At 42.0% G+C, this 19355-nt stretch overlaps 1 protein-coding gene across 1 annotated transcript; it reads right to left on the bottom strand.

Moving 5' to 3' along the window:
* Nucleotides 1-6493: 6493 nt before the first annotated feature.
* fgf3 (fibroblast growth factor 3) lies at nt 6494-8401 on the bottom strand. The gene is made up of 3 exons (XM_041040257.1): nt 8151-8401; nt 7238-7341; nt 6494-6885 (listed from the first exon to the last, which is right to left on the bottom strand). The coding sequence occupies exons 1-3, from the start codon at nt 8392-8394 to the stop codon at nt 6505-6507; spliced, it is 729 nt and encodes a 242-aa protein (XP_040896191.1). The 5' UTR covers nt 8395-8401; the 3' UTR covers nt 6494-6504.
* Nucleotides 8402-19355: the final 10954 nt, after the last annotated feature.

Raw genomic sequence — 19355 nt, 5'->3', positions numbered from 1 at the left:
TTCCAGACCCACAGGCGCACTGGCTTCAGCGCCGGAGCGACATTGATCTGCATGAGCGCTGCGCAGCCATGCCTCTATATTTATACCTGCAGACACATTACATCACAGCTCCACACTTAGAAGAAATCTACAAACTACGTTTTCACATTCAGGCGCACAAAAGAGGGTTTTTTTATGGAGAGGGGGCTTTATTGAAATCAAATAATCGCTGTCTTATCTGAGAACAGAGCAGGAGTTTGTAGAAAATAAATGAATAAAAAGGCGTTGTTACAATTAAAAAGAAAGAAAGAAAAAAAACTTCTTTGTGTGAGGCCTTCACTATCAGGAGCAGAATTTCATAATTTATGTATGGGAGGATGTAAAATAGGAAACAGCCCAGTTAACAGACCGTGATGTCGAGACAGGAGACAGTTCTATAAATGAACAATAACAGGAAAAAACACAGGTCCAATTCAACCAAATGAAAAAAAATGCTCTAACTTAAGACTGGTAGGAGGGAAATCATGTCCCAGGCCCTTATAGAAAACAATGGTCAAACTAAATAGAGAGTTCGCGGCATGATAAGTATGCTGTCATTGTTTGGCGGAGACTTTACACAGCTCTGACGTTACAAACTGAAACACTTAGCAAGTGTATGAATTGTCATAGGTGTTAACGGACCATGCATCATGGCATCCGTGTTTATAATAAACTAAATAAACCTGCATGACGTGAAAAAAAATAGTTCGGGCTGTTTTTTTACAGGGAATGCCTCTTCAAATGTCTTGAAGTCTTCACATTACAACGCCCTGTGTCTGCTTTATTTGTGCATTCTTAGAATTTGATTTCACTTCTAAAAATCTGTTTAAAATTCAAGGATGTGGGTGGCAGACACATGGAAACCCAGTGTCATCACTATTTTCATTTGCAGGTAACCACCTTAGGGACTTTTGTTGGTCTTTGTCAAAGGAAGTGGCATCAAATCAGTGTGATAAATGTGTTTTACACACAACACAACACAACACAACACAGATTCTTCTCTAAAATAAGTGATTTTTGTTGGAAATTGATTTTGAAATCGTTGCTTGAATTATGATAAGCAGCATGGCAGCGTGGCTTTGATGCGTCATCCTTGACTCTCTTTCAGATGCAGTGGTGCATTGCTTTTGATGTCCATTGAAATAAACCAAAACTAAACAGCCTACCCTGCTTCTTTATTTCACCATTTCATCACTGCTATTATCTATGCTGAGCACTAACATTTACCCTGTCTCATTATCTATCTCTGTGTTCGAGCACTGAAGGTCTTCCCCGTCCATCAGCCCAGAGACAGAGAACAGAGTCCTTTGATCTCTGGGGTGGTTCGGTCCCTGCTCTTCGCCTGCTGACCACGCATCGAACATTTTCTCACGTTCACATTCGGCTGATCCTCAATGTACAACAACATTGTTCCTTTGTGTGCTGTGAAACAGCTCCATGAATGCCAGATCTCAGGGACAGTCCTGTGCTGTTGAGGCCCCTTGTCAATGTCTACCAAGCTCCAGAAATGGCTGACATGTCAAGCAAACCAACAGGACCCCGTGTGGAGGATCGAAGGACCTACAGGATCCACAAAGCAAAAGACTAGCCAGTGGTCCACCAGACCTCCAGGATGACAAGGATCAACATAAGAGCCATGATGTCAATGGGCCTCCAGGAAAACTCGCGGGCTATCAGGACCATGCATGGCCTAGCAGATGGCTGGACCTCCAGGACAACTGAAAGGCTGATAACAGTAGGCTGATGGACTGCTGGACCTTCACAACAACTTCTGGGCTGCCAGGACAAGTTATGGACCACTGTACCATCAAACCTTCAGGAAACTGAACCCTGTCACATCCCAGAAGTACCTCCATCACAACTTCAAAAAAACTGAGGGACTGTGTGATCTCTGCACCTCCACTGTGCTGGATGGCTGAAAATCAGTCAGGCCTACATGACAGCTGATGAGTTGTTTGACCACCAGGACAAATGATCAATCCTGAACCACAGGGCCACTGAACCTCCGGAAAACAACCTCAGCTGGTCTGGGTCAGAGCGTCCCTGGAACTGAAGACCTGAAGATCTTTCTCAGCCACGCAGACCAGCAGGTCCTGTTCAGTCGCTGTCCATGGTTCTGTAATCTCCTGTTAATCATTTTAAAATAAAAGTGGGTCGAGATGTTTCCAGTCACGCTGAGATTTCGAAGCTATGTGCAACTTTATTTTTTTGTTTATGTTGCACTGAAGCCATTGTGGTTTTAGGTTGCATGTACGCAATGAATTATGCTGAGGGAAAGAGGTTTTGGATTTCACTGGGTGACAGCTGCAATTCAGAGCTTAAAATGTCTCAACATTCAACACAAGCATTCGTGGGCTCACTCATTTATTCATCATTTCCAACACTATGTACTGTTTTCTTATAATTCATCAATACAGGACAATATATACTATATATATTTTAAAATGCACTTTTAATCATAAAGCACCATCACTGATTGTACCTATGGAGAACTGTGCCTGTATTGTCCCAACAGAGCCCTCTCCCTTTGTCTTTATGCTGTTCTTTTCAACCAAAAACAACCTTTAAAGTTGGATGGACCTCAGAAAACACAGGCATTTTCCAGCACTGAAATTATGGTTTACATAATTGTATTCAGCCGACCAGTTAGCTCAGTTGGTAGAACACGCGACTCAATCTCTTGGGGTCGTGGGTTTGAGCCCCACTCCGGACGACACCTCTTCCCATGGGCTCACCACCTGTGAGAGGTGCTGTAGGACTTCGGTGCATTGTGGACTGGGTGGGAGTTGCCCCCGCGACCTGGGTCTGGACCCAGATAAGCAGCAGATCATGACATGACATAATTGTATTCACGAAAATTTTATTTGGTCATTATTGGGCCAGAATTTAATCCTTTATTTCTTTCCTTGAATCTATACTGTTAAAATAAAAAATAAAGATTTTGTTCAGATACAAACCTGGGTTAATCAATGTCACATATGTCACTACATGTGAAAAGGTGTCCTACCTGTTAGTGAGTGTGTATCCAGTGTCATGTTCTATGTATCCAAACAGAGGAGGGGGTATTTCCTCTGATATTGTTGGCCCAGTACAGTTGGATGCTGGCCAGCTAGACAGCTGTCAAATGAACTGAAGCGTCTGCCAGATCTGGATTCACTGGACTGACTGAGTGACTTGTCCTACTGAATTCTGGTCTGCATTACGTGAATCATCACTTTATTGTCACTCTCTGAAAAGCGATTGGATCTTGGATGCTGTGTTTTTGCTGGCAGGGAGTTGCCTGCAGAGGGCATCGAGCTCCTCTGCCAAAATACCGAACCCAGGCAAATTAGATGCACATTCGCACGTGGCAAACGGCCACCAGGTGTCTGCAGGGGAGGCAGCTATCTGCCTCTAGGGGTCAATGTTTACAAGTGATTGCACTGCAATCACCTGCCATTAGCCCAGGGCCCGCGTTTAAAATACCACTACACTTTTGTTGCACAGTGTTACCTCTGCATGCTTCTCTTGGACCACCAGGACACTCAGACTGATAAAACCAGCTCAATACAAATGATTGAAAATAAGTGCTATTTTGTATATTTATTCACCATCAATGAACTTTGTCAAGTTGCAAAACTATTCATTTTGTTAATGTGTGATCATAGCAATAAGTAAATAAATGAACTGCCCTCAGTTCTTTGTCACTTCTTTGTAAGAAGACTACATTTTTCTGACATTTGCTGTATTCAGTCTTAGCAGGAAGTGAGTGCATAGATTCTCTGTATGTTTACAATTGTATAAATAACCTCTTTATTAATGTTTATAATTCATTAACTAATGCTTTATAGACTGATTATAAGCTTTTTTAAACACATGGTTTAGGTTCAAAGGAGTGTGAAGCCTTTGACTGGTGCTGGGAAGAAGCATTTTATAAATTTTGTTGATCCAATACAAAATGCTTATTAAAATACATTTTGGTCCAAATGCTCTGTGGTCACACAGTTCAGTCAGTCAAAAGGAATTTTCACAACCCGGCAAACCAACATGTGTGCTTAGTCATGGTTTATAACTGATCTCTAAACCATCTAAGATGATTTATTTACCACCTATAAGGTCATCAGCTGATACCTACGTTAGCTTGTTACCACTCATAGTTTCCAAAGAACACCTAAAGTGTGTTCCTTCTATATCTAGCATGGCCTAACTGAACTTATTGCTTCCCATCAGTTCCCAGCTTCCTCAAGCTGTGGTGGAAGAGATTCACTGTGTTTCCCTCTCAGGATGATGGCCCCAGAATCATTTACCTGTTATGTAATTCAAGATAAAATGCACTCTGAAGATTCTCTAACCTTGCATCCTGTCAGTTCAGATGAACATGTTTTTTACTGCCCAGCTCATAAATTTTAGTAGGCCCAATCCTTCAGTGGGATGTCATGGATAGCAAGAGCTCCTAGGAAGAGATTCAAAAGATAACTGTTAAACTGCTAAATAAAACAGACAGGCAGGGAACAGGGGCCACAAAAGGCCCTAACCTCTCTAAAGTTCTGCATTCCTGTTGAGTAATATTAGAGTTTGGCATTCATAACAAGCCGTAGCAAGGTGTTACACTTTGTATGACACAGTTTCTGCTTTCAGGAGGACCTGCCTTGTTTATTGACTCTGCGGCTTTTGGTCGGCATTTCAAAAAAAAGCCCAAAAGTCTCAGGCGGCATCGCTTCCCAGGCCCCCCTTGGGAGGAGCTATTGTCCAGGCCAGGAAGCCTCCCCAGCCCGCAGGTATAGAATGACAAGGCTTTATATGCAGCTACCTATAGATGGGAGTGAGGTGAGGCAAAACCTGAACAATCCGAATTTGAGTCCGAATGCTGCCTGTGATGAATTTTGCATTGGTGGTCGTCGTGGTTTTTCTGCTCGGCCCTGTTTGCAGCGACAGGTGGGCACTTTAACAAATGAACTGCAGCGTGGAGAGAGGGATAATGTCACGTGTGTATGTGTGTGTGTACTGGGGGGTGGGGGATACAGCTCTAAATGTACAAAGTTGTAATAAACCAAGCTAACTACATGTAACACCCACACCTGTCTACTACAGATCTACACAGTAGAAATATGGCACAGCAGCCTGTTCTGTCTTTAACCTCAATGGGAATATCGACACCGGGTAGACAGCAGATTTTCCCACAAGTCATTATTAGACTACGTGTGTGTTATAGTACTAAAAGGTACTGAAAAACTATGAAATAATTCTCAGGTCTGTCCATTCACAGTGCACTGACAGTAACACAGCCATCACAGCTGCCGTTTTACAGTTAAATTACAAGTAGATCTGGTAAATCTGGTCTTGTCGTTCGTTTGTTTGTTTGATGTTAAAAAATCATCTGTATATGATTAAGGTAAGGAAACATGGAAGATCACAACGGATCTGGTATATATATATATGTGTGTGTGTGTGTGTGTATATACACATATACTTCCAACCACACTTCCAACTGTGACCACAGCTGGTTTATACACCTGCATTCACCTCTCAACTAAAACAGAAAACAACAATAAAACTCAAGGCCTGTGAAGACGAAACTTTGAGGAAAAAAAAAAAAGATGGAAAAAAATCTGCCAGTTGTTTCCTTGTGTCAGTATGTGTTTTATGTTGGAACCAGCTGGTGAGTGAAATCTATGAGACAAGTAGCAACACTGGTAAAATGCAGTAATAGTCTTATCAATAACTTACAACACAGACACCAAATAAATATTCATATCATTAGTAAAATATACAAAGTACTTCTTTCAGTTTACAGACAGTAGACTATCACATTGGAAGAGTGTGGCACCAGATCCTGTCTCACACCGACCTTCCCTCTGCTTCTTAATGTGAATCTGACAAAAAAAAAGTGCTTCGCTGTGTAAAGTCCTCTCTTCAATATCCACCATGTTTGTTAGCACTTCAAAATAGCAATATATTCTGTTTGTCATTTCAGCCTCTGACAATTGTAAAGCTATAGAGTCACTGTACATGCGCACTGTTATTTACAACAATAGAACCACTTTTCAAAGGTTTCAGCTCCGTGTGAAAGTCTGTGGTAAAACGACTGCTTGTACAAAAGCTGAACTTTTTTTTTTACAAAACAAGATGGAAGTTTTCAGCTACGTTAACACATTTGTTTATGAGACAGTAGCATATCGAAGAAGCTGGACACTGGTGAATAGAAAATTATATATTTGTGTGTGAATGTGAGTGTGTGTGTCAAAGTCTCCTGAAAGTGAAAGAGTCAATAAATGTGTCCTAACACTTGGGGTGGCTTTAGGTCTTTTCTTCGTCTTCTATTCTCTTTGATTTTTTTTCTTTGTGCATCAACAACAAAAAAAAAAGAAATCAAAAAAACTTGAGCTAATCCAGAAGACAGCATCCAAACTGTTTTTCCATGTCCTCCATTGCAGTCAAGCTACAACGTCGTTGGCTGAAATGAATCATGGGACAACAGGGTCAGCTTCTCTCCCTCTAAAAGTCTGCTCAGTCATCCGGCACTGTTCCTTTTCTGGCACGATGCCGGCGTCTTCTGCGTTCGCCACGGCTGCCGTGGTGTTGCACGTGGTGGTGTGCACTCTCACTGTCTCTCAGCCGTCTCACCATCTCATGGTCCTTATTGCCCAGCACCCGAGGCAGGAACAGCGAGGCTTTGTCCGTGCTTCGGGTTTTAAAGCCCCGCCGTGGCCGGCCTTTACCATTAATGGAAACGTACCACTGCCGTTTGGCGCTGGCTCGTCGCTTGTTGCCACTGCCACCCCCTTGCGGTGGCAGTGGCTGTTCAGTGGAGTGGTGGCGGGACGCGTAAGTGTTGTACCCAAGTTCGTGGATCCGCTCCACAAACTCACACTCTTTGTTGAACACTTCCTGGGGAGATGAGAATGAAGGAGACAGTGAGCCAGATTTGACAAACTCTCCAAGTCACTGTAAGTCTTCACATTCTGCTCAGCTCTGTATGGAATCCCACAAACCTGACCGCCACCACCATCAGACACCAACTCAGCCATAAAATAACAGACTTTACAAAAGATAAATATGGCAATTCACAGAAGGTGAATGTTACAGCACGAAACCAGATCTTTCTGCCTTGTCTTATTTGAGGCCTTTAACCTGCAACCTCTTGACTGGTGTCAAACAGGAGCTGTGTGTGTGTTTGTGTGTGTGTGTGTGTATGTTGACAAGGCAACACATTAGATGATGAGGTGAAATGTGTACCCACCGAGGCATACAGCCGGCCTTTGTCATTCATTGCCAGATATCTGCCAGAGAAAAGCCCTTTAATGGCAACGACACCCACATCTACTGCTGTGATCTCCATGATGCCTGCAACAGACACAAACATACTATATGACATATGACATAACATTTACATGCTGTGGGTCCATGAAAGAGCCCTCTATGTATCTCAACAGATTTATTGATCACCTCAACAATCATTTTTTGGAGGGTGAAATATACCAAAGGAAGTCGACACTAAAATAAACAAATGACTGTCAGAATAAATGAGTTCATTCTTGTATTGGTCACCTCTTCGCGGCCCATTCAGCGTTTTTATTGTCTTTTTTCAAAATCAGTGCTTGATTAGTAAATGGCCTATTCAGCGCTCTAATGGCTTCTGATTAGTAAATACATCCGCTAGGATAGCGCCTTTGTCCCGCCTGGATGTTAACACTTTGGCTGATACTTCTAATAGAGATTAACCTGCATGTCGGCAGCTTTGCAATGACATTTTCACACGCGCGCGCGCACGCATAAAAGTTTACGGAGCACCTCACTGAGTAACTGACAGTGAAACTCTGATAGATCCTGATAAATTCATCAGATCGGAAATCACAAGTGTAGCCTGACACACACAAATAAATAGCACCATGAAAAAAGAAACAGAGCATTGCACATTTTAATCTGTTTAAGGATCTATGTAATAGGTTTACCATAAAGTGAAACTTAATGTTCAGCAATTTATATTAAAAAAACAAACTTGCATTTAACAACTTCACCCCACAACAAAAAACAAACAAAAAACAACAACCAAAAAAAGACCTTGTGTCATATTAAGGCAGTTAAAATTTCAGTGTGATAGTCTGGGGTGTGTTGGTGTAGTTTCCTGTGCGTAAAAGCGAGTGAATACTCACTTAATGGGTTGTTTTCCTCCAGTGAGCCATCTATTTTCCCATTAGGATGGATTTGTAAATGATATTTAGTAGCGCAGTAGAGTTTCCTACGTCTCGGCGCTCCTCCGAGGTGCTCATACACTCCTCCGCGGCCCCCGGCGTCCCTCCGCTGCCGGGGGTCGCAAGCCTGGCCAGGGGCGCAGCGGGCCCGGGGACTAACGGGATCCAACAGGCTCAGCAACACCAGCAGAGGTATCATCAGCATTGTGGCATGGCCGGGGAGCGACGATTGTGGCGAAAAAATGGAGAACTCCTGCCCGGCTCTCGGGGTCCCATTAAAGTGTTGGGGCCCCAACGCTGGAGAGCTCCAGCACTGCGCACATACGAGCCCGAGAGTCACCGCTGACAAGCACAGCCGCCCCCGAGGTGGGATCCGCTCGTCGCTTCTGCTGCTGCTGCTGCTACTAAAAGTCCCTCCCGCGGATCTTGACTGAGAGCCTCAGCTCAGACCGAGCACAGATATAAAAGAAGCTTGTGGCGACAATAGGCTGAACTCCGACCAATTGATACAAAGGAAAGGGGGGAGGCAAAGGTATCAGCCCTGTGTGAAGCGAGAGACTGCGGCTTGGATAAAATTACACAGTGGCTGAGTGCGGAACAGCTCTCTCCTCCTCTGAACGCTTCTTCTGAAATATCCTAAAAGAGCAATTAGACATCCCAAATTATACAGGCGGGCTGCGCCAGGCTCTGCAACAGGTGAGGAACAGGACTGCTGCTAGATGTTCTAAGAAATAATTAATCTACCTTAACCTTAACAAAAAAAACTCAAATTTTTTAAACTGAAATCATTTCACTGTTGAATTCATTCATTTTAGGCTTCACAATCTTAGACCCCTATTTTCCCCTAATGTCTCTCACACTGGAGGATTTCATTTGGCCTCTTTGTTCTGCAAATGTATTGATATTTTGAGCATTCTGAAGTAATAAAATATTGTTTAGCACTTTGACTTTTGGGTGGTCCGCATGCTCGATGAAGTATAAAAACATTCATCCCAATCTTAACAGGTGCTTGTCCAGCTCACAATAAACTCATCATGACAGGCTTAGCTCAGTATTAAGTTTGTGCAATTTGTAATTTGCCTGGAATCAGAGCTGCTTGCCAGGCAGCGCAGTCCTACGCTCACAGAGATCCGCAGAGTTCTTCCAGAGGTGGTGACAAGCTGCCACTGCAGATTTACCCGGGAATCAAACCCAACTTCTTCTCTGAGCAGTTAAAAGTTCACAGCCGTCTTTGTTCTGAAAAATTTACATGCTCCTTCCTCCACCTGACCTGGAAGCGTTACCTTCTAATACACTGGGTTGTTTCTGTTGAAGTTAGTTTAAGGGAACAACAACAAGAAAAAAAAGATAAATGAATGGTTCAGTCACAGGGCTCTCCCCATGTGCTCTTCACACCACAGAACCTCTCTCTCATGCGTTATTCTTCATCCTTCACCCAAGCAATGGATTGTCCCAGACTTTTCCCATCCTAATGCCCCGGCTCTGGCTAGGCAGCAGCCGGTGGGCGGAAGAGCAGCAGGCTTAAATGACTACTGCCTAAATTGCTTCCATCTTGGTCGCATTATGGTTTGCATTCTGGTAATTAGCACCATCATCTACAAATCTCTCTGCCCTTTGGCGCTACTCCACTGCTGCTATGAAGGCCTCTGCTGAGAAACCCCCAGAGAGTCGACGGTTAATTTGTCTTCCCCTCCCATACATCACCCGGCTAGCTGCTTCTGTCACTTTATTTACCCGATGATCAGAAAAAGGCAGCTCTTTTAATTACAAATGTGTGCACATTATGCCTCGGAGACCCCCTCGCAAGTCAGACAACACACCAAAACATCAGCCTGGGCCGTGTGTATCTGAGGTTGTTCTGGTGGCCATTTCTAAGTGAGATGCTCTTGATGTGGTTAAATGCTGGAAGAGGGTGGAACCTCAGATGTGGTGTGCTGTTTCTCTCAGAAACTATTTTAATTATGCTCCCTTCCACACCGCCCACATAGTATCCCAGCAATAAGCAGGGCAAACGCTCTCAATTTGTGAGGCACACGCACGCACGCGCACGTACACACACACACATTTTCCTCTTCACATTAAGATAACTCTGTGTTGTTGTTTTTAATTTTCAAGTTTAAAATTTCTGTTATAAACTTGTTCTGAATCCAGGCTTTAGGGCTCATTCAGATCTCAGAGATAGGGTTAGCCTCATTAATGACCTCAGCACTCTGTATGAAACTTGATTCAGTGGCATAGCGCTCCCTACACAAACCTTAGTGGAAAAGTCCAAACTGTATATTTTCAGCAGCGGGTTGCATCTTCAAAGGTATTTTTCATGCTCTCACAGATGTCTGCTTTCTGTTGGGCTGAGACCAATGAATAAATCCACAGGCTTTGCTGCTTTGCCTGTGTTCTTCCCTGAAACTTACAAATTCACTGGCCACTGTGTGGGACCGTTGGATTTCAACGTTGGTGTCAGCCTGGGCAAACATTTTATATTCCTAGGTTAACAGAGGATATCTGTGGGATCACCTAAATACCTTTGAAGACTTTTCTCCAGAGGTTTGTGTTAGAAAAACTGTGAGACAGAGTTTTGGGGTCTGACTTTTATGTGCTATTGTTACAGTTATTGAGAAAAAAATATGTAATTACACAGTTACATCAAAATGTTGGTGACTATGAAGGGGTTTAAATATTTGCTTTCTGGTAAAAAGCTTATTCAGTCATTCTGCTACATATGTCTGGTCTGCAAAGCGGGACAAATTTGAGTCCGACACCATCAAGGGGTAGGATGGCTCACAAGGAGCTGTCTCTACTCCTCTCTACAGTATACGCTTAAATTTTGAGCAGTGTTTTTGATTTGAATGATTCTTTGAATTTGCACTGTCTCTCCAGTCAGATAAATGTGCACTGCTCTAACAAACCTGTCTGCCATGCCTGCGACCAGATTTTCAGTGCTGGAAATTCAACAGTGCTTTCCTTTTGAATCTTATTTTGAAGAACTTTTGAGAAGTTTGACAATCAGTGTTGCCTACTTTTCAGCCCAGTTTAAAACATTTTCTTGAAAAGTAATTAAAAAGTAATCAAATAAACTCAGTTAAACAACTTTGATGAACTAATAAAATTAGTCACATTGCTTTTTAACATTGTAGCTCGTAATCTGCAACCTGTTACATTTCAAAAGCAACCTTCCTAACATTGATGACAGAATCATGGAGTACCATACAGTAGGGGCCTTTATGGGTCTAAAATGTTGGACCCAATCTGAAGCACAACCAGGGAAACACATAAATTATTTTACAAATGGGGGAGACCTGATCCAGAAGGGACCTGAGCACGAACAAACCTGACCCACACAGACCCCAAGGATAGTTATCAGCCAATATCCATGAACAAAATTCCAAAAAATAATAATAGTCAGTTAATAGCGTACATTTTCTCCTGCTGTGAGTAGGGCAGACCATGTGATCTGAGCTCATACCGACTATGCATCACTCAGGTATCAGACCTGTGGCAGCAAAACAAGACCCTTAGATTGGATATAACTTTGACCCAGTCCAACCTGGTCTCAGGTTAGGTCCTCAGATCCAAGAGAACCTGTGAAAACTTCTGATGTTCAGAGTCCTAACATCACAAATGGGGCTAGGTTAGGGTTAGGTCATTAGAGTGCATCTCAAATGACATCTTGAGCAATCACTTGTATTTGATTTGTACTCACTTTTGAATGCAGGGAAACCTGAACTGCAGCTAACCAGTAAAAAAACACATTTATGCTCAGCCACAGAGCAAGAGAAGAGGGCTGTAGCAGCTGTTTGATGCTCTGGCTTGGGTACACAGTTCAGGACCTTGTCCGAGTTGTTTGGCAGAGGCAAATCAACTGCATTTGGGATCTTTGTCCAGCTATCTACACAATACAAAGTTGACTAATTGGTCCTTCAATGTGGCTAGGGAGCCATTCGAGTTCACATTACACTGCACACTTGCATTCCTGACCGCCTCCCAATGTGGCTGGAGTGATCAGAGCCCAGAGCATTCTCAATGCATTCTGGGTGCATTCACACCTGTGTTTAGAAGAAACAAGACAATGAGCAAATGCTTTTGTCTAGAGAAAAGCTCGGCCAATTCTCGATTATTTACCCAACCGAAATATTTTCAACCATTCCTTTTGCCGTCATCCACTTGACAAATGAATCCAAACCCAGCCACATGAAGTGCTCCGACACAAAACCCATAAGCATACATTTTAACTTTCCCTTTTTCTCTCCTGCAGCCATGAATGAAGGCAAGAATTTCAGGGCTCCTTTTTTAATTGACCTCCCCAAAATTCTCCCCCCACCACAACCCCCCCCCCCCCCCAAAACCCTCTTGGCACAAAAGGGTTTCTTTTATGCAATAATACAAAGGTTATTAGCCAGGTCCTTTTCTTGGCCCCCCCTTTTAGAGGAGGAAAAAGGAGGTACCAGTAATCCAGAGCAAATCAAAATGACCTTTGAACCCTTTCTGCTGTACTTTTTCTCATGGGCAGATTTCTTTGGTGAGGCGGTGATCAGAGGGTTGAACCCGGCCGCTGCCTCTCGTCTCCTGACAAATCGCTGCTGAGCCTCTTTTGTCCCCATGACTTTGATCTCACCTGCTTGTCAGGCGCTTCAGAAAGAAGTCTAGTACAGTTCCAGCACAGCAAACAAATTGGCAACTATTTTATTCTGCCTCCCTCTTTCTCCCTCTCTTTTATTTCTGCCCAGTCCAGTTCGCTCTTCAATATGGGCATGTTGGTTTGGTTAATGGTCTTTCCAAAGGTTCCAAAAAAAAAGTCACAGTTTAGAATTGTTTGGACAATATTATTAAAAATCATTCTCACTTGTATTGGATTTTAATTCAGTGACCTCTGGTGAAAAAGAGGCTCATGAGTAGATAATAGGACAGCAAATAAAAAAAAGAACACCTGTGTAACAAGAAAATGTAGTAGTAGTAGAAATTCATATGACATAAAGTTTAGATTTCAGGTTTTCTGGGATGAGCAAAAAAAAGGGGGGCTTGACTATGTGGCTTGCACTACATCATTAATGAAGTATCATTCTGACAGTATCTTTATGTACAGCCTCTGTTTCTTTACAGAGAAGTAGAAGGAACAGAAAGTCAAGCAGAAACTCTCCTCATTCAGAGGAGGGTACACTGATTCTTCAGTTTCTCTACAGACCTATTTTGGCTTTAAAAGTGTACTGCAGTTTATATATATATATATATATATATATATATATATATATATATATATATATATATATATATATATATATATATAGTAAATATATAAAAGTAAGATTTCACACTCGCTACACTTTGGTAGGACAAGCTTGGAAGTCTTTTGATCACTTAGCAAGCAATGAGACATGGAAAAGAGACAAGAATGAAAAATAGATGGTATGGTATGGGCTGTGTAAAACCAAGATCTCTCTGAAAAGAACTGTTCCAGATCTCAACTTATCAGGTTTATACTGGTACATGGGAAATAGTCGCATACTCTCACGCTTCAGTCAGAGAGAAAAGCCTATGTTATGAAACTGCCAGCCTCATAACTGAAACTCTAAATACTCTGTATATTGAGAGGTCCAGACCACACCACTCAAACCTTTTGGCACTGGCAGGGACTACATAACGGTGATCATCTCCCATGGTTCACTTAGCATCTGTGTTTCTTTAAACACAAACACGAAAATGGCTGATCACCTGTGCCTATAGGTGCACAAAGAAGACTACACCTCTCACAGATAAAGGAAAACAAACATCTATGGGAGTCTGATTCACATGAGATCAGTAGTAGGCTATCAAATGGCGTCTGTGAAAAAACATAGAAAATCCTGAAAGATTTACAAGATTAAAAGAACCACCAATTTCTGCTTGTCTTCCTTAATTTGGTGTGACACTTCCACTTTGTTTAGTCATCTTTTTATTTTTGGTTTCTTTTTGTGTAATTCTTCAAAATTTTTATTTATGGGGCCTGGTACACCTGGTATTAATAACTGTTCTTATCATCTTCATTTTGATTGGAACACAATATACAAATTAGGTAGGCCGATCTACAAGGTATGGGTCACAAGACAGACGGAGACAGATTGGAGACAGACAGAGAACAACTATTGGGTGAATTGTGATGAAATCAAGGGGGCAGTTGTAGGTTTCAGCAGTGAGGATCACTTCCGCGTTCAAAAAGCTGCAGTTCCTCGGCTGCCGCTGGGGGCTGGCTCCAGAAGTCAGCAATTCTCCATTGTGTGTTCCGTGCTCTCAGAGTCCGTTTATTTTGGGAATACTAGGCTACATTTTATTTCGTATCATTTTTCTGTTTAAAAAGTCCGACATTGCATGGACAGAGCAGCTCCGTCAGTAAGCGGCTGCTGTTGTTTGTGTGCTGTTGTAACTGTAAGTGGATAGTGGGTGGAGGCAGCGGTGAAAGCTGGTAAATATTAAATATTAAACATTTTAATATATTATTATTATTATCATTATTTTGATGGTTATCATAAATAATAATGTTTTAATATATGTTATACATATAACGTTTTAATATATTTTATCAATATGAAATAATAATGATTGTTTCACAGTCAAATAGGCTAGAAATAAATTTCCCCCCACAACTCCACCAAACCCTGCAGCTCCACCTAAACCTCTCTATCTGAAACAGTCATGTTTAAAACACAGCAGCAACATTATGATCTCTGTTGTATGCTCTGTGTCGCGGTCGTACGGGGTCGGACTCTGGGACTGTCGTGTGGTGGATGTAGCTGCGTGTAGCTGCCACTTAGCCTTAGACTAGCTCGGTTGCTCCGAGCTCCGGCTGACCCATAGAGTAACCCATAGAGTAACCACCTCTTTGCCAAATATGGAAAGTACACTCCCACTAAAATCCAAGATGGCACAGCTCAAATGCCCATGGTTTGGTCACAAAACCGACTCCCTGAAACCAATGGGTGATGTCACGAGTGCTACGTCCATGTCTTATACAGTGTATGGATGAAATGTGGTTCAGACATTCGCGTTCAGGATGAAAATTGGACTTAGGTGACCCTCTGACTTTTCATCTAGCGTCATAATCATATGTCCAATATATGTTCAATACTTTGGACACTACTGCCATCAGCCTCAGCTGTACTAGCTGTGTTTACAGCTAAGTAGCAAATAACATGCTCTAACACACTAAACTAAGATGGTGAATATGGTGAACGTTATACCTGCTAAACTTCAGCATGTTAGCAATGTCATTGTGAGCATGTTCGCATGTGCACAAAGCTCAAAGCAACTCTGCGTCTGAGTACAGCTAGCATGGCTGCAAACATCTTGTTTTCTTGTGACTGTGCTCACACTGCACAGATGTTATTTACACCTGGCTGAGACCTGATCATGGTGCAGCCCCACATGTTGATTGCAGCGCGTCATCCAGATAAGATATCCAGACATAGGCAGCATGTTGATACCAATTCTAAATGGGACCTTTTGGGTCAGAGCTCCTCTTAGGTCACAGCTTTCAGACTGTAGTTGGGTAACTATAAAAATCTGAACTGCCACCCAATTATTGCTTCAAAATCCTGAGCATGTAATGTTGGAGCTAACACTTTAACATATTTGAACAGTAGTGTTTGAACAAGCAGCAGACATGTCTTTTTTTCTGTCACGTGCGCTCAAGCACATCAAAGTCAAAGGACTGCCTTTATGAGGATATAGCGGAGAAAGACAAACGGCAGGGCCTTTTCTGTGTCTCCCATGTATTCATTGTGGTATAAATTGGTTCTCATGCATAGAAGAAATGTGAGTGAGTGGAGAAATGCTAAAAGAGCCGAAGGATGCCCGAGGGCCAGAGGAAGCCTCATCAAGTTTTTTCCTCTGTAAAAAGAGGTGGTATATACCATCAGAGCACAGATGAAAATAACAGCCTCTGTAATGTTTTCCTTCCTTTCTCTTTCTTACACGCTTTCTCTTTCTCACTACTCTCTCTCGTTCTCGCACTGTCACTCTTTGTCTCTCATTCACTCGCTCTCCCTCTGTAACCAGATAGGTCTGTCCTATACTTCTACAGCTCTTTGATTGTTAGGTGCAGGTTTCAGATGCCTGCAGAGAGGTTGCAACTTCCAACAGGCAAATGATTGTGGAAGGATGAAACTCTAGAGGCCATCAATGGCTGTGACACACACACACACACACACACACACACACACACACACACACACACACACACACACACACACACACACACACACATATACACAGAAAGGACGCCACACAGAAGGAAAAAAAAACAAAAAACATTCACATCAAGCAACATACACCTACATTCACACTTTCATAAAATGCATACACACATGCAGGCAAATACTCCATCTACACAGACATGCACACTTAAATAACACAAATGAAATTATATGCAGAAAACACACAAATTAGCATTATTGTGTGAATGTTGGGGTGGGACGATCACTGTGGTGAACAGTAAATTATTGAAGTAGGTTCATTCGAAGCAGGCTGTTTATTAAGCTTTTCTTTTCCCAGGAACAACAAATTACTAATCAATACTTCCTGTGTTATTCCTTCATTACGTGACACCAGTTCTGTTGTCTGGTTAATCTACTGATTAATCATGTAGGTTATTAAAAACTAGCAAACATCTGCTATGTCAGCCTGTCAAATGTGAGGATTCACTCCTTTTTCTCTGCTTTATGTCAGTGTAAATGGAATATTTTTGGATTGTCGTATTGGTCGTATAAACACACAATCTGCAGGTGTTAATCAGGAAATTGATGTTGAATGAAATTGATTAATGAAGAATGCTTAAGAGATCAATCAATAATAGAAAGAATCATTAGCTGCAATCCTAATATTCTTGCAGTTACATATAAATAAAAAATGACTGTGATACTCTAAAAGTTTTGATGCTGTCTGTTGTATATTAACAAAATAGTTCTCTCATTCTCCTGTTCACAGTGTACATTTATAGCTGATGCTAACATATAGAAGCACTCACATACAACATGCATATTTCCCCTGTAAGTACCACAAAGTATAGGAGCATGTGGTGAACAGGTGGATGATGGAGCAGCTAATGTGAGGGGCTCATTTTAAACTGGATGTTGTCTTATTTCCCAGTGATGCAGGACTGCTGAGTGCAGACCCTGGCTGAGTGGAAGAAGGATCAGATGGCTTTACTGAGTTTTACACTTGACTGAGATTCATGCTACCCCTTAAGATGAGTCTAAATGAATAAGTTAGAATAGGTATATTTCTAAATCAAATGCACACGTTGGACACCAGCTGGACCCAGTCACTGCAGGAATAATGAATGTTTTCTACTGGGTCTATTTGAAAGGTTTCTTGCAGTCTCTCTGCCTATCAGAACAATTCCACTATCACTCAGGGAGCTAGTTGGCCAGATAACAGACGTCTGTCTTGAAGGTACTTGAGGGAGCGATCTGTTTGCTTTTGTCTTTCAGCCAACATGCTGCGTCTATGTTAATGGCTCTCTAAGGCCTCTCTGCTGTGTCTCTGAGGATTTCCCCAGAACAGTTTTCCAGTAAGGATCTAAAAAGTTCTGAAACGCTGATGAAATTCTTTTTTAGTTGGGTGTAAACAGTGTGACAATGTGAAAGGTGTTTCTGCTATGTAGACAAAGACATAGAATCTACAGCTCCCCTCAGCTTTATGGAGCTTTATAGTGAGTTTCAGCTCATTGTTTATCTGTTCAGAACACAATTTTACTGTTTTTAGCTGCAGAAAGCAGCTGTTTTCACTATCTGCTCAGCAACAAACAGAAGACAGACGCAATTAGAGACTAGCTGGTGAACATAGTGAAATTTCAAGAAATTTCAATTACATTTGTTTTTCTTCAGTGACATGGTAGTGTAATTTGATTGGTGTAATATCTGTGCGGGTGGGCACTAAATTAGTTAATAATGACTACTGGCTTGTTGTAAGATCTGACTGTCTTGTTATTTTCCATTACCACAGCTGGGCTATGAAATGATGCAGCTAATGTTAGCTAGACCTTCAGCTGCTGATGAATCTGCATGCACTACAATAAAACCTTGTACCACTATTATGTCCAACTGAGACATTTAACCTTGATCATTCCTTTCATCTGCAGATCTAGAAAAGTCACCCATGCTTTAATCTCCTCCAGACATGACTATTTCAATGCCCTTTACTCTGGTATCAGCAGGCACAACATCCAGAGACTATAGCTGATACAAAACCCTGCTGCCAGGCTTTGTTGTAAATGTTCTAAGAGGCATCCACACCGCAACAATACCTGTTACCTGTGAGTTTTCAAATTGATTTCTTCTTCTTGTAGTCTTCAGAGTCCTCCTTATATCTGTGATCTTTAACTCTACTTTAACTCTAACCCTAAGTACTTGATCACGGCTTGAGATCTTCCTGTAATGGTTCCTAAATCGCGACTCATCACTAAAGGTGACGGGACCTTTGTAGTCCGGGCCCCTCAGCTGTGGAACAAAATCAGCTTCCTCTTTTAAATCTCTTGTTTTATCACTTTTATCTTACTTTTTTTTTTTACTTTTAACTTTGTCCTGAAAGGTTCTTATTCTTATTACATCAACCTGGATGTTGCAGCCTGTGACACTGAAAAACTACTAATGGGGGGCTGGGGTGGGAAGGGAGAGCAGGTCAAGGAGGAGGTACATTAAGGAGTTTGAACGCAGTGATGGTGAGGTTGAGGGGGTTTCAAAGGAGCTGGGCGGAGAGGGAGAAACAATGACTCTGCAGAGGGGACGCAGGCAGCGTGGGAGAAAGCCTGTGCTCTGAAAACAGCACGAAGTAATCACACCCAGGGTCAGACCAGTATAAGGTTTTAAATACTTTGGACTGCAGCAATGTGATTGCTTTTCGAAATGGACTAATTTCAAATGCTGTTTCCCTCATAAAATCATCTGATGTGATTCTAACGTGATTCAGAAGCCAGGCACTCACTAGAAATATGAACTACCTGTATTATTACCTGTATTATTCATAAGAAAAGAAGTCATTTTCATTTCTGGTGTTTTGATTTGCTACACATGAAGAAGTTATGTATGCACTCTTAACTCTTAACATGCTCAGCCCCTTGAGAGTCATTTAGGGGCCAGAAAACAAAACACAAGAGATGTGAAGCATCATGGATCCCTCTGCTAATAACTCATTTTGTGA

Source organism: Toxotes jaculatrix, chromosome 1 (assembly GCF_017976425.1).
Source record: "Toxotes jaculatrix isolate fToxJac2 chromosome 1, fToxJac2.pri, whole genome shotgun sequence".
Taxonomy (NCBI): domain Eukaryota; kingdom Metazoa; phylum Chordata; class Actinopteri; family Toxotidae; genus Toxotes; species Toxotes jaculatrix.
This window is presented reverse-complemented; position numbering and strand designations above follow the sequence as displayed.